The following is a 23,183-nucleotide window of genomic DNA, read 5'->3' on the forward strand; positions in this document are numbered from 1 at the left end:
CATTAACAGCAGTATGATGTGGATTTATAATAATAAAATTTCTTACTGTCCGGCCATTTTAGGATCAATAAATAGGACTTATTTATTTTAGGAACAATTTTAGGATCAAAATTGTTCCTGTTGCTGGCCAGTTTAGATACATATCCAAGTGTTTCTGCATACATTAAACCAAGCTAGTTATATTAATAATCCAAATATTAAACTTGGGTTTCTGTAGGTCTGTGAAAAACACTGCTCCATTTGTCAGACCTAACATTTAGAACAATTCTTGAAATTTCTACAGCTGCCTCAAGTAGAATACTAAAAACAAAACCAACAAATATTGTATAACATATGAAAAATGTCAATGGAAACTTTTAAAATAGATAAACATAAATTTTCATTCTTTAACCTGCAAAAGCACATGGAACTCACTGCTCATTAAGTCTCTAGCCTTATAGCTTACTGTTTAAAATGTCGAGGTATTTCTGAGTTTGAGGTGAATACCCACTTTTGAAAATGACTAAGCTTACTCTCTAACAGAAAATTTTACCAAGTTCACTGCATAAAGAAAGAAATCTAAATTTTGATAAGTGCTTTTTCCTTTGGTTTGCTTTTAGATGTTAGAATCAAAGACATTTGATCATAAATTACATATTCAAAAGTTCTGAAATTAAATAATTAAAGCACATTAAGATACAGGATCAAGTTGCCCAGAAATAATTAAAACTACATAACAACAAAAATAAAACAAAGAAACTTATCCTTCATGTACTACAATTATTTAAAATCTCAAACCGTATATTTGAAAGGTATCTTGGTGGGGCGGCACTGTGGCACAGCAGATTAAAGCCCTGGCATCCCATATGGGCACCGATTCGAGTCCCGGCTGCTCCACTTCCAATCCAGCTCCCTGCTGTGGCCTGGGAAAGCAGTGAAAGATGGCCCAACTGCTTGGGCCCCTGCACCCATGTAGGAGACCCAGAAAAATCTCCTGGCTTCAGACTGGTCCAGCCCAGGTCGTTGTGGCCATTGGGGGAGTGAACCAGTGGATGGAAGATCTCTCCCTGTAACTCTGCTTTTCAAATAAATAAAACTTTAAAAAAAATTTTTTTTTAAAAAAAGGAATCTTTGTATGTATTTCTAAGTCAGGCATCAGAGTAATAAAACCTCTCAAACTGATTATTGTTCACAAGGCAGTCTCACACCCTAACGGTTTCTTCTCATTATCTCCCTTAGGAAGGAAGTGTTACTTCCACTTCTCAGGCTCAGAGAAACTATAATGCCTGCCCCACAGCTGTATGTTTTGTAAAAATTTAGAACACAAACCAAAAATCTATGGTGGAGAGATCATAAGTAAAATTCCAACAACAGTAAAGAAAACAGCGTATTCCAGGAGAGCTGGTGTACACACTTACTGGAATAGCAAGCTTAGGCACTGCAGTTAGGGGCAGGGATTGGAAAGATTCAGCTCAGTAAAATTGTACAGGTCTTAAATATTGGCTCAGGTTAGGTTTTAGTCAATAAATGAAAAGCACCTGGGGATTTTTTTTTTTTTTTTAAATCTGGATGTGGTATGAGAAAGAAGAATCAACCTGCAGCAAAGGAGAGAAAAAAATATTTACTGAGCACTCATTACCATCATTCAATGTAATTTATTTTACATTTTAAGAGGCTTGAGGGCAGGCATTTGGCACAGCGGTTAAGACATCATCTGGGACACTCACATCCTCTATAGGAGTACCTGGGTTCAAGTCCAGACTCCGCTTCCAATTCCAGCTTCCTGTTAATGCACACCCTAGGAGGCAACAGATGATGGTTCAAGTAGTTGAGTCCCTGTCACCCCTGTGGAAGACCCAGACTGAGTTCCGGGCTCCTGGCTTCAGCCTGGCCCTGCCCTAGCTGTTGTAGACATTTGGGGCATGACCCAGCAGACAAAGATCTCTGCCTGGCTGGCTGTCTCTCACTCTCTGCTTTACTGCCTTTCAAATAAAATGAAAGTAAGTAATATCTTTTAAAAAGAAGCTAGAAGGATAGGTAGCAAGACATATGAGGGTCTAAATTCATAAGGTAAGCAAAAATCCCCCAACTGCACCCTGAAGGGATAATGTGGAGAGCAGGAACATGGCACTGTCTAATCAAAGCAGCACTGGCGCTGTCTACCGGGGGTATCCGACAAGTGGAAAGTCTCACCTTAGATCAGGCGATTCAGCCCTCCCGTAGCGATCCTGCCACTTGCCCACGCTTGAGCTGGCTTTTCTGGAGGCAGCACTCGGTTGAGACTGAGATGAGGCGCTGTTCCTGGTGAGACAAATTTCCTGGGTGTTGTTTTTTGCATACTGCTGTCGGATCCCTGCCCCCCATGTGTTTACTACTGCTGTCTTACCACCTCCCTGTGTTTCTCCCCTACAGTCAGACCTTCAGCATGTTCCTACAGTGTCACTCTCCAAGTCACACAGACCATTTACCAGTGGGATTTATAGAGACCTGTTATTAAATCTTCAACATAGCTTGATGTCAAAATGGAGAAATGAGAAGAGAATCAGGGCTTACTTCAGGTACAGTTCATTAGCAAGAAATGAATCTCCATGCCGTAGCTAATCAACATGAATTTCTACACTTCACAAAATCTTACTCAAAATTTAGGTTCTTTCTTTCCTTATATTCTTCAGTAACAGATAAAAGTACTGTTAGTGCAGTTAATAGAAATACTCAGAAATGTTTAATAAAAGCCCAAGGTAAATACATACTTTATAAAAATGCCATCAACTCCTTTCAAGTAAAATTCAACAAAATATATCCAGTGATATCCCCATAAAAAGTTAAGCTACTCACATTATTGCCAGTCTTTAAAGAATTACTCAAATGTTCCTTCAAATCAATAGAAAAAATGTCTATAAATCTGCTTGTTTATGTAACCATAAACAAAAGAAGAATAAAGCAGAAATTAAATGAAATCTGTTTCTGACCAGAATGGAAAAAAGAGCAGAGAAAAAAGTGGAGAATAAAGGACCAAATCTCTAAATGTCTTTGGATAGACAGTCTTGCCTCCAGAACTATGTTAAATGTCTTACCTAGGTAACAACATGAGATTATATCAATAAGCATGGAGGAAAAGAACAGCTAAAATTGAATAAACACACACTGAACAAAATTATACTTTAAGTGATTAACATAACTACTTTGAAGGAAACTGTTGAAAACAGTATTTTGATGATACACCTTCATTCTGAAAAACAAAAAGTACAAGCAAACTTTGAACTCTATTTAATAGGCTTGTTTTCTGTAATGGTAAATGAAGAAGTTGCGTATCTATTTAGCTTACACAGTGAAGTTAGGGAGCAAGGTTTGCACTGTGAGAAGCAGGAGATCTGATATGGAACAGAGGAGAGGTGAGAAATCGGTGGCAGGGCTGGCACAGTGGGTAAAGCCACTGCCTGCAGTGCCGGCCTCCCACACAGGCCAGTTCACGTCCCGGCGGCTCCTACTTCTGTGCTCCCTGCCACCTCATCCCACTCTCTCCTAGGACCCACGGCCAGCCAACAATCACTCCTTTGAGCATACACTCGCCCTCTACCTCTCCATATTTATCTGATTCAACTTGACCCTTGTTAAGGAAACCCTAGCTACCCTTCATGAACACACGCATAACTAACAAAGGTGAGATACACACACCAATGACCATCAACAGGCCTCAAGAAAAGTTAAAAATATGTGCCCTTTCTCCATATGTCATTTTTCATTGTATTAACTTATTCTTATCAGTATATAAAAATGCTGTAATTTCTCTCATCTTGAAAATAATCGCTCCGGGATCCAGGGTTGTGCTATGGCAGTTAAAGCTGCCACCGCCAGAATCGCCTATGGGCACCAGTTGGCATCCCAGCTGCTCCACTTCCAATCCAGCTCTCCGCTAATGGCCTGGAAAAGCACTGGGGGACAGCCAAAGTGCTTGGGCCCCTGTCACCCACGTCAGAGATCTGAAAGAAGCTCCTGGCTTTGGCCTGGCCCAGTACTGACTGTTGTGGCCATCTAGGGAGTAAACCAGCAGATGGAAGATCTTTCCATCTTTCCCTGAAGCCCTGACTTTCAAATAAATCTTAAAAAAAAAAAAAAGGCAAGCAAGCCACCCCACTTTTGATGGCACATCTCCCTCCTGGCAAGCCCATTCCTTCCCTTTCATTCATGCTCACATCTCTTTTCACGGACCAACCCTTCCACTACCCAGAATATTCCCAGCTAAACCTCCATCTTACTTTAGTACAAAAAGGAAGCAATCAGAAGACAGCCTTCAGTTGTTCCCATTACAATTATCTACCCACCCACCAGCACGGCACTCTTATATCCTGCCTTCCCTCCTTCAGCACAAATGACCAGTTCATGCTCCTACTTAACCCTATGCTCTTGCTTGTATACCACGTCCCACGACCTCTGGCCTTACTGGGGACATTACTCTGTAAACTGGCACTTCTCACTTCTTGCCTTCACCAGTTTATCCCTCATTAATTCACTGCCATGAATACAAAATGCCGTGACTGCTTTCATTATGGAAAAAACTCCTGACCCACACTTCCCTTCAGATCAAAGTGTCACATTTCTCTGGTTCCCTTTGAAAAAAAGAAAATAAGGATCGGCACTGTGGCATACCAGGTAAAGTCACTGCCTGTGGGATGCCGGTTTGAGTCCCAGCTGCTCCACTTCCAACCCAGCTCTCTGCTATGGCAGGGAAAGTAGTAGAGGATGGTCCCAGTCCTTGGGCCCCTGCACCTGTGTGGGAGACCTGCAAGTAGCTCCTGGCTTTAGATCAGATCAGCTCTGGCCATTGCGGCCATTTGGGGAGTGAACCAGAGGATGGAAGACCTCCCTCTCTCTCTCTCTCTCTGACTCTGCTTCTCTGTAACTCTTTCAAATAAATTAGCAAATATTTTTTAAAAAAGAAAATAATCTTCAAAACTGCCTACATTCTTTTCTTTTTCCAATCCCTCTCCTTTCATCTCCACTTGAACACATTCCAAGCTGATTTTTATCCACACCATGTGCCACTGGAAATTATCCTGGTTAAGATCACCAATGGCCTTTGCACTTTAAAATCCAATTGTCTCTCCTTTGTTTAAGATCAATTTATTTGAAAGTCAGAGTTAAACAGAGAGAGGAGGGGCAGAGAGAGGCAGAGAGGGATAGAGATAGAGAAGGAGAGGGAGAGAGAGAGTTTTCCATCCAATGGTTCACTCCTGAATTGGCTGCAAATGCCGCACCTGCGCTGATCCAAAGCCAGAAGCCAGAAGCTTCTTCCGGGTCTCCCACACAGGTGCAGGGTGCTTTCGCAGGCCATAGCAGAGAGCTGGATCAGAAGTGAAGCTGCTGGACTTTAATCAGCGCCCATATGAGATGCTGGTACTGCAGGCGGCGGCTTTACCCACTACACCACAGCGCCAGCCCCCATTCTTTGTTCTTAAAACCCCCTTTTCTAGACATATGCTGGGTCTTCTTGCACTTTCCTAGTCACTCCTCCTTAGTGGCCTCCTTGTACTGGTTGTTCTTTATTTTTCTGACCTACAAGGACACTGCCCCAAGACTCTCTCCTCACCATTTCTCTGTCAAGACTTACGGCCTAACCGCATTTCCCAGCTTCATATAAACACTAGCCATCTCAAGTCTGTATCTCCAGCCCATATTCCTTCCCCTCTCAGATTGGCGTATCCCCTTCCTGCCCAAATTCTCCACTTTTATGTTCAGTAGGCACTCTTGGTCTTCTGCTCCATATACTACCCCTCTTGTAGTCTTTCCCTTCTCAATCAATGACAACTTCATCATTCCTACTAAGCTGATGACAGGAACCTTGCCTTCCTTCTTGACTTCTTTCTCTATATAATATACATACAATCCTTCCAGATAACTTATTGGCTTACCTTCTGAAATGTATCTAGCATCTGACTACTTCCCGTCTCCACTACTACCCTGGTCCATGTCACTGTTATATCTTGTCAAGACAACTGCTGCAACCTACGAGTTGGCCTTTTGCCACCCTCACTCACTCTGTAGTCTGTTCTTAATAAATAAAACAGCTATATTTGGACTTTAAAAATTTAAATCAAATTATTCCATCACTCTGAAAATCCATTAGCAACTGCCCAATTATTCCATTTACAGGGAAAGCCAAAGCTCACACAGTGGCACAAGTCCCTATATAATCTGGCCCAAATTAAAATAAATGAACAAAAGACAAGATACAGAAAAACTGTTACTGATTTACAAGTAGTTTAATTACAATAGAATATTTTCCACAAACCAGGTACTGATCTAAAACACTCAAGATAAATTAAGGCTGGTGCTATGTTGTAGCGGGTAAAGCCACCACCTCCAGTGCTGGCATCCAATATGGATGCCAGTTCAAGTCCTGGCTGCTCCACTTCTGATCCAGCTCTCTGCTATGGCCTGGGAAAGCAGAAGACTGTCCAAGTCCTTGGGCCCCTGCACCCATTTGAGAGACCCAGAAGTTGTTCCTGGCTCCTGGCTTCAGATCGGCGCAGTTCTAGCTATTGCGGCCAATTGGGAAGTGAACCAGCAGATGGAAGACCTTTCCCTCTCTCTGCCTCTCCTTCTTTCCCTCTCTGACTCAGACTTTCAAATAAATAAATAAATCTTAAAAAAAGAAAAAAGATAATCCCAAATTCAATCTATAAACCTCCTTATGAAGGAAATACCATCAGTACATTGTACAAATTAGCAAACTGAGGTGCAATTAGATGAGGGGACTTGCCCAAAGACACAGAATTGGTAAATCAGAGAGCCAAATTTTGAACCTCAGAAGTCTGACCTCAGAGTCCTGGCTCTTAACCGCACTCAATCCTACAGAACATCATAAACTCAATGAAAGAAAGTTGACCTATTATAAAAATATAAGATATGAAAAGGAGCAATCTTCCTTAGCTATCATGAGTTCTTTATGGTCATTTTATGACACTGTACACAGTTTAAATAATCACATTTAGATATGTCTATGACAATCCATAAGAACCCAGGACTGCTTAACGACATCTAATTTTAGCTAAATGCTCAAGAATCTCACAGGAGTAAACAAGAATCTCCCTTAAGGTCTCTTCCTGCATTGATCTGTTATGAAATGTAACACATGGGGGACATGAGCTAGGAGCCAGTGGTGGCTGGGTCACGGATCTAACCCAAGACTAAGCTGCTGACAACAGACTGTCCTAGTTCTAGCCACCCTCACCATCTTCCTGACCGTGGAGCAACGGCTATCTGTTGCATTTAAACAAAAAGGACATTTTCCAGTGCATTCGCCTCTTTTATCTGGCACCTTGTGAAACACAAAATTAGGTGTTCCACATCAAACTAAAGAAATAAAAGAAAATGAGTCAAATCTGAAAGATTTTCCTGGCTGAAATTTCTACAACCTTTTACTAAAATCAGCAAAATACCACTGAGTCAACAGGTCGCAGGAAATCCAGTCATTTTCTACGTAAGAAGAGTATAGAAAACAGCAAGAGCAGGACTGCGAGCACCTCTCAAGTGTCACACTGCCGTCGCTACGCACACGCATGGACATGCACAAGGACACACACACACACACACACACACAACCCTTCATTTCTAGCAGGATCCAAGAGCACCAAGAAAGAGTTTCACAAATAATTTCTTTGGTGCTACAACAAAGACAGATGTTCTAGCTTGACAGGAGACGCAGTTTCCACTCCCAGCACAGCACAAACACAGTGTACAGGCGCCAACGCCTGACAGTCACTGAGCTGCAGGGGTCTAACGAACCTGCTTGGTGGGAGCCCAGTCTTGAACAAAGAGGGAGGAGAAGTGAACTCAGCTTTGGTAGATGGAAGTGCCGCTTCTTTCTCTGAATTTCCAGTTCTTCCCTGCTGCACCTTAAAAAAAAGTTCATTAGCTTGTTTACTAGGACATTCAAGTACAATACACTTAAGATGTTAAAATAAATGTGTAACATCTCATTTGTAGTTAAACACAGAAAAGTTGCATTGCTGCATATTTATTGAGATTAAGCTATTTTAGAAAAACATTGGGCAGAAGGCATCAGATGGACTCTGGGATGGAACGTCCACACTGAGGGTGCTCAGAAGCCCTATACACTCAGTCCAGTTTCCCCAGACCACCACTACCAAGTCTACACACCCGACCATGATTCCAAGTGTCAGAGTTCAAGAGAGGCACTGAGCATCTTCTCTGCCCATCAGTGTCATCCAGGAGAACTGCAGCCCTGCAGCCGCTCTGAGCACGTTCTGGTCAGACCGTGGTGACAGGAACACGAACAGCGGCTCCTGCACTTCCACACCACGTCCCCCATTCTCCCATCACCACTGCCCTGCCAGTTCAGCAGATCCAGTCACCCGAGCCCTCAAGACCTATCTTCCCTCTTCTTGTTAACTTTCAAAACTTCATGATTTCTCCACGATTTGCCCAACCCGTCTGCCCCACGACATCCTTTTGGGTATAGTCCAATTATACGCCAGCCTGGCTTATGTTATTTTGTTCTTATACTCACCTTCCTATCTTAAGTTCATCAACAAATCATTAACTTTAAACTAAGTTAATATACCTTCAAGTAACATCACACTATTTTACTTCCTACTTAAATCCTACTGCCCTTGCTCCACCTAAATTCAACTCAGTCTCCCTCCCCATATGGCAAAAGCCAACAGAATCTCAGATATTCCAATTCTCATATGTATGAACCATAGATTCATTCCAGAAGTCATCTACCTCCCAACTAACTACCATGTGAGAAAAAAAAAATCCTAAGTGTGTGTATTTAAGTCATTATGGTCAGATCTCCCCATAACTAGTGTCCAATCCAATCTATAACTGATACCTTCATATAATTAGGCCTTTACAAAATTTAGTTTCCTTGAATGAGTTCTGCTATTTAAAAAGCTACCATATAAGATGCACTAACGAGGGATCACAGTCAGCACTAGGACAATGGAGATAGAAAGACAGAAATGGATTTGACAGAAACTTCACAGGTATAATTGACAGATTCTGGTAACTGGGCAAGTGAACATGACTCACTCATCAAATACTAAACACTACAGAATCCCAACCTTAGGAAAAACAGACACACTATGATCACAGCAATGCGCTCAATGGGAAAAGCACCTATGGGATAACACACACGACCCTCCCTGGGGATGCCAGCAACACCCTGAGGGGACTCCACAGTCCCAAGGTTTCCCTGAGCACCGTATCATTTATACCCAACTTCCTACAGCGTCTCGGAGGCATCTCAAAGTTACCACGGCCAAAACAAAACTACTGAATTCCCTCAACCTCATCTTCTCCAAGCAGTCCTCAGATAAGTAAATGGCATCACCATCTACCTTGTGGTTCAAGAAAAACACAACACAACACAACATCTCAGGAATTATCTCACACATGGCAACATCCACTATGTCCACTTCACCACCCCAATAACGTACTGTGTCCTCTCCTAAAACCCAGGTCAAGCCACCACCGCATTTCAGCCCTCCTGCTGCTCTCCACTTTCGGTATAACCTGTCTAAAATGTATGGCCAGCACGGTGCTACAGCTGGTAAGCCATGGCCTAAACACCGAACACTCCACATGAGAGAACCAGTTTGAGTCCCGGCCACTGTGGTTCAGATCCTACTCCCTGCTGAGGTGCCTGAGATGGCACCAGAAGATGGCCCAAGTAAGTGGGCCCTTGCTGCCCATGTGGAAGACCCAGATGGACTTCCAGGCTCTTGACTCAGCCCAGCCTGGCCCTGACCACTGCGGCCATCTGGGTAGCCAACCAGTGGACACAAGCTTGCTTTCTCACTCTGCGAGATACGGTGGGGGCTACCGTAGCATACAGTACCTCCTCGCTGTAGTGCTCCCTGATCACGCCTCGTCTCCTCAAGGCTGCTTTCCACTCCCTTCACACAACTTCTCTCTAGCATCATTATCTGAATTGGTTTTGAACCATGAGCACTGCTGTCTGCTGCCACTGCAACTCAGGCTCCTTGGAGATGGGTCCTTCTGCATCCGCAGTACCTGAAGTTCCTGGCAAGTGTGTAAGTGCTCAATAAGTACGTGCTACTTGACTGACCTCAGGACTCAGCTCAAATGTCTTGTCACTTCCCCCAAGTTCTTCCACAGGACATGGAGTTTACAACTACGTAATCTTTGGCACGCTAGCTTACTTCAAACCTATCTTTCCCATGAATACTGATAAACTCCCAAGACTGCAGGATCTGTGTCTCCTAGAGCCACCTCCTCCCTGCCCTGCCCAGGCCTAATGCACTTCCTGGCATAGTCACCGCTCAATTAAAAACTGGAAGGAGGACTGGAGAAAGGCAGGGAAGAGAAGTGGGAGACGGAGTAAAAGGGCAGGAAGAGGGAGAGTACAGATGAAGGAATTTCTACAACACCAGAAGGGTGAAGACGGCACAAGGTAGACAAGGCCGCTTTTAAATTCTCTTTTCTCCTTAACCTCTTCCTAATATACTCATGATATCAAACGACTCTTGAGAATACTCACTAGTAATATTCCTGTTCCTAGTCAGTTGGCCGGCACCGCGGCTCACTAGGCTAATCCTCTGCCTGCGGCGCCAGCACTCCGGGTTCTAGACCCAGTTGGGGCACCGGTTCCGTCCTAGTTGCTCCTCTTCTGGTCCAGCTCTCTGCTGTGGCCCGGGAGGGCAGTGGAGGATGGCCCAAGTCCTTGGGCTCTGCACCCTAATGGGAGACCAGGAGGAAGCACCTGGCTCCTGGCTTCGGATCGGCACAGTATGCCAGCCGTAGCGACCATTTGGGGGGGTGAACCAACAGAAGGAAGACCTTTCTCTCTGTCTCTCTCTCTCTCTCACTGTCTAACTCTGCCTGTCAAATATATATATATATATATATATATATATATATACACTCCAAGTCGGCCTGCACAATCATTATCCAATTCACTGTCTTCAGACATTGCACTGAGGATGACAGACTCCAAACTGTCCCACCAGAACATCATGGGATTATCACTGCAAATGAGCTAACAATTTAAAAAATTACTATAAAAGGGAATTTTTGTCAGATCTTACAAATCCAAACAAAATGTGAGTAAAGTGTGTAACACTGGAAACCAAATATTCACCCAATCCTGCCACCACTGTGCCACAAGGTGTGGGAGTCTGGAACTTCCTTGGCGTGCCCGCCACAGCATCGGGCGTCAAGGTCAGCGCCACAGCAAGGCAGCAGGAACGCTGAGTGACCTGCGGCGCTCCTGCACTCACCAGCTGTGTGAGGCAGTGAAACAGTAACCTACAAACGCATGTACCACCTAGTACGAGGGTGAAAAAGCAAACCAGACCCCAAGTAACCTATCATTTTGTTTCAATCCACAAGAACAAAAATATTGGGAAAGCAACAAAATGTAATGCTTTGAGAGCAGATGAAGAAAGAGGAAGTGACTGAGCCAGCCCCAGGAAAGCTGCATCCCAAGTCAGCACGAGAGGCAAAGACACACTGAAGATTACGCAGGACTCCCAAGGCTCTCGAACTGACAATCAACGTCCCCAGAACATTCCAATCATCCAGGCCTATACTCTCCAGGCAGGATACTGGATTGTTTTTCTAAAAAAAACTAAATTATAACAAAAAGAAAAAAAAGAAAAACAACCTAAAGACTTTGACCTCAGGGGACTGGTGACAAGCTCTGCCCTGACAGCAATGCCACTCTGAGCAAGCTCTATGCACCTCCGCAGAGCTTCAGGGCCCACTGTTAACCAGTGACTGACTGGCCAACAATCAACACAAACTGCAGAAAACTCGAAGTCTGAAGCCACAAATAACAAACTTCAAAAAAATCAATTTGAGGAGAAGACTGCAGGAAGAGAACTTATCATTAGTATCTCTTGCAAGGTGGCGTCATCGAGTGAGGGGGAGAAAGGGCATTACTGCAAGACTGAAGGGTGGGGTGCTAGGTTAGATTAAGGGGAAAAAAACTTCCTTGAAAACTAAAAATACAACAGTAGAAATGAAAACTGAGTATAAGGGTAGCAAAGCTGAAAAAACTTCAGATAACAGCAGACAAAGAAATACAAAGTAAGAAAAAATAAGGAAACTATAGGACCAGGCTAACAGGTCCAACATCTGAAAAGGTAGTCCAAAGTAGAGAAATAACAGAGTAAAGTCCCAGAAGCGAAGGCTCTGTGTTCCAGACTTGGTGCAGCGGATGGGAACAGATCGAAACCAGACAGAACTGTGGTGCTGGCACTGTGGTACAGAGGTTGAGCTGCTGCCTGCAACACCAGCACCCTGCATCGCTCTGATCCAGTACCCGGCTACCGAACTAAGGGAAGCAGAAGAAAAGGGCTCAAGTACTTGGGCCCTGCCACCCACATGGGAGACCCAGGAGGAGTTCCAGAATCGCAGTTTGGGCATGGCCCAGCCCCAGCAAGTGCAGTTGTTTGGGGAATGAACCAGTGGATGCAAAATCTTTTCTGTATCTCTCCCTCTCTCTGCCTTTCAACTAAAATAATCCTACAAAAGAAAAAAAGAAAATGAATATAACTTTGAGATTTCAAAATGATGATGCCAGAGTTCATATATATTTCTGAAGAAAGAAAAAAACCCATGTATGCACGTACACATATGTGCACATGTGGATTTTAAAGAATTTTAAGAGGCCAGTGTTGGAGCATACCAGGTTCAGCTGCCATCTGCAACGCTGGCCTCCGTATGAGCACTGGTTTCAGTCCCCCTGCTCTATTTCCAAACCAGCTCCCTGCTACTGCACCTGGGAAAGCAGTGGAAGATGGCCCAAGTGCCTGAACCCCTGCCACCCACATGGGAGACTGGGATAGAGTTCCAGGCTCCTGGCTTCAGTCTGGCTCAGCCCTGGCCACCGCAGTCATTTTTTTTTTTTTTTTTTTTTTTTTTTGACAGGCAGAGTGGACAGTGAGAGAGAGAGACAGAGAGAAAGGTCTTCCTTTTGCCGTTGGTTCACCCTCTAATGGCCGCCGCGGTAGCGCGCTGCGGCCGGCGCACCGCGCTGATCCGATGGCAGGAGCCAGGTGCTTCTCCTGGTCTCCCATGGGGTGCAGAGCCCAAACACTTGGGCCATCCTCCACTGCACTCCCTGGCCACAGCAGAGAGCTGGCCTGGAAGAGGGGCAACCGGGACAGGATCGGTGCCCCGACCGGGACTAGAACCCGGTGTGCCGGCGCCGCAAGGCGGAGGATTAGCCTGTTGAGCCACGGCGCCGGCCACCACCGCAGTCATTTAGAGAGTGACCCAGGTCATGGAAGATGCTGCTTGCTCTCTACCTCTCCCTTCCTCTCTCTCTACCTTTGCTCTTCAAATAAATAAATAAATATATCTTGGGGCCGGCACTGTGGCTCACTTGGTTAATCCTCCGCCTACGGCGCCAGCATCCCATGTAGGCACTGGGTTCTAGTCCCGGTTGCTCCTCTTCCAGTCCAGCTCTCTGCTGTGGCCTGGAAGGGCAGTGGAGGATGGCACAAGTGCTTGGGCCCTGAACCCGCATAGGAGACCAGGACAAGCACCTGGCTCCTGGCTTCAGATCGGCATAGCTCCAGCTGTAGTGGCCATTTGGGGGGGGTGAACCAATGAAGGAAGACCTCTCTCTGTCTGTCTCTCTCTCTCTCTCTCTAACTCTATCTGTCAAATACATACATATACACATACATCTTTTTTAAAAAAAGTATTTTAAGAAAAGGGGTGGATGGGGCCAACATTGCGGTGTAGTGGGTAGTCTCTGAGATGCCAGGATCTCATATGGGTGCTAATTCATGTCCCAGCTGTTCCACTTCAGATCCAGCTTCCTGCTAATGACCGGGGAAAGCAGCAGATAATGGCCCAAGTGTTTGGGCCCTTGGCACCCAAGTGGGAGACCCGGATGAACTTCCTGGTGACTGGCCTCAGCGTGGCTCAGCCCTGGCCATTGCAGCAATTTGATGAGTGAACCGGTAGATAAAAGATTTCTCTCTCTCTCTCTCTATCCCTCTCTGTAACTCTTCCAAATAAATTAATAAATCTTAAATTTTTTTTTAAAGAAAAGGATGCGGTCAGTTTTCTTCTTATGCATACCCATCATACATGTTACCCAATCACTTCTCTCTACCTCACTCTGAATTATATAGTTACACAACTCACCTGCACCCAACTGAGTGGCTTATCTTTATACCTATTACATTTCAACTTCCTCTATTTTAAGAAAAAGACCTTACTCATACTAAAGTATTTAGAAGGCTGTACCTCAAGAATGTCAAAATGCTGGTCATCACTGAAGCTGTATAAGCACCTAGAGGTTCGTTTGTACCACTTTCCCCACTCGTTACTATGTTGGAAAATCTACACAATGAAAAGCAAAAGAAGTTACCTAAAAGAGGCTGATGGCTTGTCACTCACTTGACTAAGGATGAAGACAAAGTATTTTTACAGTATATACAAAAAGTTTAATTATGATTCTTAAATCCAAACATGTGCCCATTCAGCTTTAAGAGTTTCACTCCTCGAGTGCCTACAGCAAGCTCCCCAGCTGGTCTGATTTTCCTTATCCCTCTCCCATTCTAGTCTAACCTTCTGCCAGTTCCTCTTCTGAAAATCGGGTATGCATGCTTTTTCCAACCCTCAAAGCAGCTTCCCACCGTCCACACCAATGTTTGCAGGCAGTTTACGATTAAGGTCTTTCTCATCATGGTCCTAGTGCCACTGTTTCCTACAGATCACAACACCCACCTAAAGGTAAAAGGACTGCCACAGACATTAAAATGCACACTCTGTTCCCAACCCGGACATTATTAATATCTCAGCAATATCAAGGCAAGAAAATTACTACACTGCACCCATACGTTTCAAGTCCTTACTCATTCAGAAGCCAATAAATCAGACTGCAACAGTCAATGACCTCTGGTCCTATAGCCAAAATAAACTTAAAAATAATTTTTCCATGAACATTATGCATATAAAAAACACAGCTGCAATGACTACCTTCGATGAGATCAGTCCTACTCTGTTTCTAGAAGTCAACAGAAAAACTAACAAAAAACCACAGTATTCGGAAGCCAGCAGTCTACAAGGGGAGCTGTCATTTCTGATGCACCACTGCACGCGACCTGGTCCAGGATAACAATTCACTCACTGCCTAAGTCCAGAGTCAGCAGAGAACCTGACCTCCTGCTAAAACAGGGGAGACACCATCACATATTTTCAAAATAATTGCAACAGAACAAGAACCAAATACTTACCCAGAGTGTGATGTTAATTAAAATTAAGTTCACTCTACAGAACTGTGTCCAGCAGAGCGGCTACATCTGCGGATATAGCACATGCAATGCATAAGGCAGTGTTTTGGTGGACAGGGCTGCAATCCCAAAAGGGGCACAGTTCCATATTCAGCCCACAAAAGCTTCCTGAGTACAGAATCCAAGCTGAAAGCCACTCCCAATCTTCATCACAGTGCAATTCAATACACAAAGACAGTATCAAGGTAAAGAATGAAGAGTACACAAAAAGTTTCAAGATAGAAGTATGAAAACATAACATTGTTTGGGCTAAGGCTACCTGTGCTGCCAGCACGGAATGCATGAACAGTAGTATCAGATGTCAACCAACACCCTTATATATTAACAATCAATGGCTTTATCCCAATGTGGAGTTTAGCATCTCAGAGAACTCCTAAAATTCTTGAAGATATATGGAACTAAGAGACATCACACGGATGGTCTCAGCATCATGTAGATAATGACTGCATACCACGTGCCTCACCACTTTATAAACACTCAGGAGAAAGAAATCTCCAGTTCTGCTGATAAAGATTAGAGCGTGATCTACAGTGAGAACTTAACCTGTTGCCATGAACTTTCAGATCCTACAAACAAACATGTACTATGTCTCAAAAATCACAACATACAAGCAAAGAATAGTTTTACTTGGCATGTTAGTATAACAGGCTATAAATTCACATGCTTGCAAAAGAAGAGATAAAACAACAATCAGCAAACTTGTAAGTCACCAGGAAGCTGAAGGTTTGGAAAAGGCAGCTACTTCAACTTTCATTCCGTCCCTTGAGTAGTGGCATGGGAGCAGACTCAAGAACAAAAAATGAGAGCAACCAAGGATAATTTACTAAAATTCACCTTAAAAAGATTGAATCTGTCATCTTGGGTCTCTGCACCTGGTGTAACTTCCATAGTACAGTCTTCGGCCTAAGTTAAATAACATATTCCCCATTAAGATACCACATAGTTTTTAATTGATAGGCCATAAAAAGACAAACTAGCTGTGGCTGGTCTGTGACTTAAAACTAAAAACATCAGACAATCATTAATATAAAACTCTGGAAGGGAAGAAAGGGAAGAAAAACAAACACGGTAAAGAGAACGGAATTCTTAAACTATCGTATGGCATTATTTAACCACCTTTATAGGGAAAAAGTGATTTAACTGGGGAGCACAAGTGGGACTGTAGAAAAAGCAAGGGTATTCTGGAATATTTACTAATTACCGTAATCTTATTGGTAGTAGAGGTAACTGGTATAACTTCAAGTCCCATTCGTATCCTCTTTTGCTTTTCACAGTAAGCTTTCCAAGTATCTTCATTAAATCCATAATTAAAATAATCGGAAAGATCAGCACCTGAAGATGAAACACACTTTAAGTATACAAATATATCAATGGTATTCTTACACAGCCTCAAAACTCTTAACTAGAAAAATATAGTTTTACCAGTCTTAGCATCTATACCTTCTACTTTTACCAGCTCTCACAATTATCACTACAAACCAAAATACTACAAACATTTTAACCTGAATTATATCCTTTAGAAATGGTGCTGGGGCCAGCACTGTGGTGTAGTAAGTTAAGCCTCCGCCTGCAGTGCCAGCATCCCATACAGGCCCCCATTCGAGTCCCAGCTGCTCCATTTCCAATCCAGATCCCTGCTAATGCCCTGGGAAAGCCCGGGTCATGGCCCAAGTGCTTGGACTACTGCACCCATGTGGGAGACCCAGAAGAAGCTCCTGGCTCCTGGCTGCAGATCAGCCCAGCTCTGGCCGTTGTGGCCATTTGAGGAGTGAACCAGCAGATGGAAGACCTCTCTCTGTCTCTCCCTCTGTAACTCTGCCTCCCAAATACATCTTTTAAAAAAATCATATTATAATAAACCATATGCAAGTCTCATTTATTAAATATTATTGGCGGCCTAACATTAATTAATAGCCAGGTCATTGTTTCTCATCATGTGCTTAAGACAATAATTATGTTGAAACAATAATATTCTAAATTGATGATTAAAAATGTTTCTGATGACTTTATAGTGAAAACCTTTGAAGTTACTATAATCCAAAATGATCTTACCAGGTTTCCGCCATGGCTTATCTTCAAAAGAGTCCAGATCGACCTCCAGGAGTGGGACTCCATTAATGCTCCCGGGGGCATCAAGGTCTACCCCTTTGACTTTTGTTCCTATTGTATAAAATCACAAAACGGTGAATGATCCGCATTAGCAAGAAGCTAGAGCCACCACAGACAGACAAAACTCAGCACCGTCTTACCATTCCTGGCACAAAAAAAAGTCAAGAGTTCCAAAGCACTGAGTAATGCTCATCACAAACAAAGTAGGTAAAGTCAAGCCTTATGGTGCAACTATTAAAAAATTCAAAGAAAGATTAAGGATTTATTACTAATAAGGGATTCCTGCACCAATAGGAAGTTGCTAACAATCATAACAAGAGTTTTTGTGCAGCCTGTGAGCGATAAAGAGTTTAACCGTTTTAAAGCGTTGTGAAACAAACATGCAAAGACTCGGCAGCCCACAAAGCACAAGACACCTGCACCCAGCCCTGACAGAAGGCTTTACTCATCTCTGAAACGTGGTCAGAAACTGCTCTGAAAATGAGCTAATGCGACCTAGGTCATTCTGCCTGTGATGCCGCTGTAAATAAAGATTTTACCTGTAGTTCCATAAACTCTTCCTCCTGTCTTGATATTAAGATTTACAGGTGCTGTACCATAACTCCTAAAAACAAAATAATAAAAATTATCCTCACAGAGTCCACAAACAATAATATATTCTCTATATATCAATCACATGTGCATATAGTAAAGGGATAGACACACATTTTGGGAAATATTTTAAGTCTGTAACTTGCTTGATAAAAGGGAAACTAATCTTTAAAAAAACCTAACTTGGGGTCAGTGTTGTGGGACAGTGGCTTAAGCCACAGCTTGCAAAGCTGGCATCCCAAATCAGAGTGTCAGCTGCTAGCTGCTCCACTTCTAAGCCAGCTTCCTGGTAATACACCTGGGAAGGAAGCAGAAGATGGCAAAAGTACCTGGGCCCCTGCCATCATGTGGGAGACCAAGGGCAGAATTCCCAGTTCATGGCTTTGGCCTGACCCAGCCCAGGCTGCTGCAGCCATTTGGGGAGTAAACCAGCAGATGGAAGATCTCTGTCTCTCCCCTCATGTCACTCTGCCTTTCAAATAAATAAATACTTTTAAATAACTTAAATATTTTAAAAATAAATCAATTTTACTTATTTCCGTCTCAAACCTCCCAGGCATTAGCTCAATGTTCCACCATAACAAATTCACAAGACATCTGGCAGGAAAAGCAACAATGGTTTGTAAGCTAATCTTCTCTCTTCACCTCCTCATTATTTAACACACAGCAATCTGGAAAGAATGAAACTTCTCCACCTTGCTGCCAGCCCAGGGGCTTCTTTTGTCTTCCCTACATTTTATTTTATTGATAAATCCTGTTTCAAATAACCATGGAGTACTGTGCACATAACAGGAGTTCACTAATAAAATTCAAAAATAAACCTGGGGTGAGACAACAGTGTTTGCTGGGGGAAGGTGGTTAATGACTGAGAGGAAACAAGTGAGCTTCAGGATACTAGTGATGCTCTGTGACATGACCTAGGTCGTGGAGACACAAACAGAGACATCTGAAATCATCACTGGGCTGCAGGTTTTTTTTTATTGAACACTTCATGAATGTAATTTGCATGTCATCCTTGCGCAGGGGCCATGCTCACCTTCTCTGCACTGTTTCAGTTTCAGGATATGTGCTGAAGCACTACAGGCTGCACTTCTCATGTAAACACATATGACAAAAACTCAAGTCAGTCTGACCCGTGTTCAAATACAATGCAGTGCCGGCATCCCATATGGCAGCCAAGGTTCAAGTCCCCGCTCTCCACTTCCTGCCAGGTCATGCACCTGAGACAGCCGCGGAGGATGGCCAGGTCCTGGCCCCTGCCGTGCATGTGGGCGACCGAGAAGCTCCTGACTCCTGGCTTCAGCCTGGCACAGCCCTAGTGGCTGCAGCGACCTGGGGTGTGACCCAGCGGATGAAGGTCACACTGGCTTGCTCTCTCTCCCTTCCTCTCTCTTCTAACCCAGACTTCCAAATTTATAAATCTTTAAAAATAAAATAAGAACATAGTGACAAATTCTAACCTGCTCCGATGATGGGTACTCACATTACTGCTCTAGAAACCTTCAAGTCATGGAGCCCTTACTGGCTTCCTCCATCCACAACTAACAGTTACCCACATTATTTCTGTTCTGGACTCACTCAAATACACACAACCTGCTGGCTTAGTTTAAGTTATCATCTCACCAGAAATACTTCAACTCCATTAGATAATTTCTCCCCATCTAATGGATCCCAACAGCTTCTGCTAGTTATCTTTTTAAGTAACCTGACTGGCCTAAAATTCTTTAAAGTTCCACAGTGGCATGCCAAAACCACCCTAACTCCTTCCGTAAGTGATTCTGACTGTCCTGGCTGTGTAGCTCCTCCAAGTCACAAGACAAGTTCCCTAATGATGCATTTCTCACAGCACGACCCCATCATTAAGCAACACATGACTTTATTTGAAAATCTTCATAATTAAGGTGGGAAGTCTTCAGAAACAGCTTAAATAGCCAAAAAAGCCATTTGTAGAACACCATAAATTAGACAAAGTAAGGAACAGAAAATTCATAAACCATAGCTTCTACTCTAAAGGGGTCTAGAATCTAAAGGTGATAAACATATATAAATATAACTACAGTTTATGAAATTGAAAACTGCTCTAAGAAATAAAGTTCACATAAAGGATCATGGAAGTCTATAAATATTTAAAATCTGCATGCAATTCCTACTCCCAAATTGTTCATAATGCAAAAAATTGCCATTTGCTTTAAACTGTTCTACACTAGCAAAGATAAATAATCTGACATAACAATATCCTCCAAATATGCAACTAATATAGTCTTGTACACAAATGTTTCCCCTGCACAATGCAGACAGACCTCCCTCCCAGCACTGTCAGTCCAACGCTAATTATCTGCTTTCCCAAGCGAGTATGAGGACCACATTCAGAGTGTCTATCTCTGGGCCGGCACTGTGGCATAGCAGATAAAGCCTCTGCCTGCTAACTGAGCATCCCCTATGGGTATCAGCTGGTGTCCCAGCTGCTCCACTCCAGATCAAACTCCCTCCTAAAGGCCTGGGAAAAGCAGTGAAAGATGGCCCCTGCCACCCACATGGGAGACCCACATGAAGCTCCTGGCTCTGATCTGGCTGTTGCAGCCATCTGAGGAGTAAACCAGTAAATGGGAGCTTGCTTTCTCTGTCTGTCCCTCTCTCTTTGTAACTTTCAAATAAAGAAACAAAAATTTAAAAAAGTATCTACCTCAACATGAGCACTGAGTCTGTTAGCTACTTTGTACTCTGCTCCTTAAAAAGTTGCTAAGCGAGTATTCATTATAATAATGCAAAACTGACCATGACAACAAGTAAATTATCGTTAAGCTTCCTAAAATCCTAAAATATCCTAAAATAAAGACTTTGGGAAAAAGAGCTCTACAAAAAAACTTCAGTATATGTGTGTGTGTGTGTGTGTATAAAATGGCTGATTGCCAATAAGGCTGCTTAATGAACTACGGTGAAATTAATGGAGTTACTTTGTATTTTTACTGCACACCCTATAATAATCACATTATACAAGTTGAACAACAAAAACTATTGATTTATTCCACCTAATTCCAATTCTAACTTTATTCCCTTTTTACCTTTCTTTTTTTTCCTACAAATGTTCAATGAGTGTTGAGAATAATCAACTAAACAAGGAAACCCCCCCCCCAAAAAAAAAACCACTTTAGTAGTTTTTACTAGACCAAAAAAACCCCTAAAAATCTATACTCAGGTTTGGATAAGTAATAAAGTAAAAGAATAAGAAATACAGATGTAACCTCTAATTGCAATTAGAGGTTTCCTAATTCTAACTAAAGATTTCATATCTCTCAATTATTCTACAGAATTTCTCTAAACACAAGAATTAAGAACTGCTACTGCTTCCAGGTATCTTTACCTAATCAGGTGACTTACATCTTTAGGAGAGAAATTATTTTCATGCTGAAACTTTAACAAAAATTCTTATCATGGTTAAGGTAGAAAAACATACAAACAATGCTTTTAACCACTGATGGTTTGACACAGGCACAGTATTTGCTATGTAGCTTCCCACACAATAGCTACTTACTTAAAAATAACTTACCCATACTGTGGAGCTCCCGTTTTTATGTCTCCTATGGTGACGTGAACATCATCCTCATCATCATCACTGTCACTATCACTATCATCTTCTGTCTCGGTCACTTTCTACACCAACAAGGACAATTATGAAATACACTCAAGAACCCACTTCAGCATCCAACATTAATAACCGAAAAATATGTAACCAACCTGTTTTCTGAAATAGTTTTTAGAGAAAAAAGTTACAGTTTAATTTCAACTAATTTGTAACAACTCTGATGCTCTATCTGAAATAGTTTTTAGAGAAAAAAGTTACAGTTTAATTTCAACTAATTTGTAACAACTCTGATGCTCTACATGATAAAAAGGAACAAGAATTTAAAAAGTCTTTTTTCCAACATCATCTTTCTTTGGTAACACCTCATGTAATTCTTACTATTTGTAACCGTCTCTTGCAAAAAGAATCTACAGGAATATACTGAGATATTTACAAGATAAAATTACTTGAGGAATTCTTAGCGAAACAGGATATACCAAAAAACAGCAAGATTCACTGTGTAATAGCTAAAAGTACCAACAGTTTAAGAAGTAGCTGAATTACTACTGGCATTCATTCACACCCCCTGTTCCCAAAACGCAGAAAGAGAAACCTGACATCCTTCTGAGGCAAAGTGGTGCCACTTAAGAAGGTTTTATTTTCATTCTAAAAGGCTCTTTTTGAGCTTAATCACGTTAATGGTAAATCAGCAGATCACCTAAGTAAATTACTCTTTCGTACACAAGTTCAAGCTTACACAATAATCCTTTCTTCTATTATTAAAACATACAAGTTTACAAGGAATGATGTTGACCTCCAAATAGGCATTAAGGGACCGACTATCCCACACAGAAGTGCTGCTAAATAACCCTAACATTGCAGGCATGCCTTTGTCCTGGCAACTGAGACACCAGCATCCCGCATCAAAGCACCTGAGTTCAATACTGGCCTCTTCTTCCTGACTCCAACTGCCTGCTAATACAGCTGTGGAAATGGCCCAAGTAATTGGGTTCCTGGCACAGCAAAGTGGGAGAACTGGATTTGGTTCCTGGCTCCCAGCTTTGTTCCCAGCCCAGCCCCTGGTGGCCTCAGGAGTCTGGGGAGTTCATTAGCAGATAGTTGTTCTATCTCTTCTGCCTAGCAAGTGAAAGCTAAAATAAAAAAAGCTAAAGGGAAACACATCTTTAAAAATCTTTCACACTGAAATTTAGGCTATGGGACTCAATGTTTGCTCTGAATAGCAAACTCTGTATGATCTATTTAGGTGACAGGTGACCAGTTTTCCGGAAGCCCTTGCACATGCTATGTCCTCGCCTCTATTTTCTCCCACCTAATTCCTACACGTGCTTTCGATGGCACCCGATGAAAATGTCTGAAGGGTGTAGCTCACACCCAATACTAAAAGCGATGTTAAACACTGACTCTTTGTAAGTGAACTGTGAAGTTACAAAGATTTTAAACAGGAAAGTAACTGGACTTCGAGGTCTATGTTACCGGTTTTGGTACGCCATTTTCAGCGGCTTCATCTTCAACCCCAGATGGAGGATTAGCACTACAAACAGTAACATAAGTGCACATGTCAGATACCACGACTCAGAGAGACAGAAAAAGTTAACTGAAAAATAGATCTTAGTAAAAAA

The 23,183-nt window shown here is 42.7% G+C and overlaps 1 protein-coding gene and 1 pseudogene across 9 annotated transcripts in view; both read right to left on the minus strand.

Annotated features, from left to right (window-relative positions):
• The window catches only part of FIP1L1 (factor interacting with PAPOLA and CPSF1), a 71,083-nt gene that overhangs the window by 44,290 nt on the left and 3,610 nt on the right, over window positions 1–23,183 (minus strand). For 3 of the 9 annotated variants that reach the window (XM_062198833.1, XM_062198830.1, XM_062198829.1), the window contains exons 4-11: window positions 23,038–23,095; window positions 21,529–21,632; window positions 17,930–17,994; window positions 17,334–17,441; window positions 16,483–16,613; window positions 16,116–16,184; window positions 7,765–7,874; window positions 2,173–2,280 (exon numbers count right to left, since the gene is read on the minus strand). In XM_062198833.1, the coding sequence (XP_062054817.1) occupies window positions 2,173–2,280; window positions 7,765–7,874; window positions 16,116–16,184; window positions 16,483–16,613; window positions 17,334–17,441; window positions 17,930–17,994; window positions 21,529–21,632; window positions 23,038–23,095 (753 nt within the window). Of the gene's footprint in view, window positions 1–1,517; window positions 1,575–1,723; window positions 1,778–2,172; window positions 2,281–7,764; window positions 7,875–16,115; window positions 16,185–16,482; window positions 16,614–17,333; window positions 17,442–17,929; window positions 17,995–21,528; window positions 21,633–23,037; window positions 23,096–23,183 lie in introns of all 9 variants that reach the window. The other 6 variants (XM_062198826.1, XM_062198825.1, XM_062198832.1 and 3 more) reach the window with 4 other exon arrangements.
• On the minus strand, window positions 18,964–19,059 carry LOC133766106 (U6 spliceosomal RNA; annotated as a pseudogene).

The sequence above is a fragment of the Lepus europaeus genome, chromosome 8 (assembly GCF_033115175.1).
Source record: "Lepus europaeus isolate LE1 chromosome 8, mLepTim1.pri, whole genome shotgun sequence".
Lineage (NCBI taxonomy): Eukaryota > Metazoa > Chordata > Mammalia > Lagomorpha > Leporidae > Lepus > Lepus europaeus.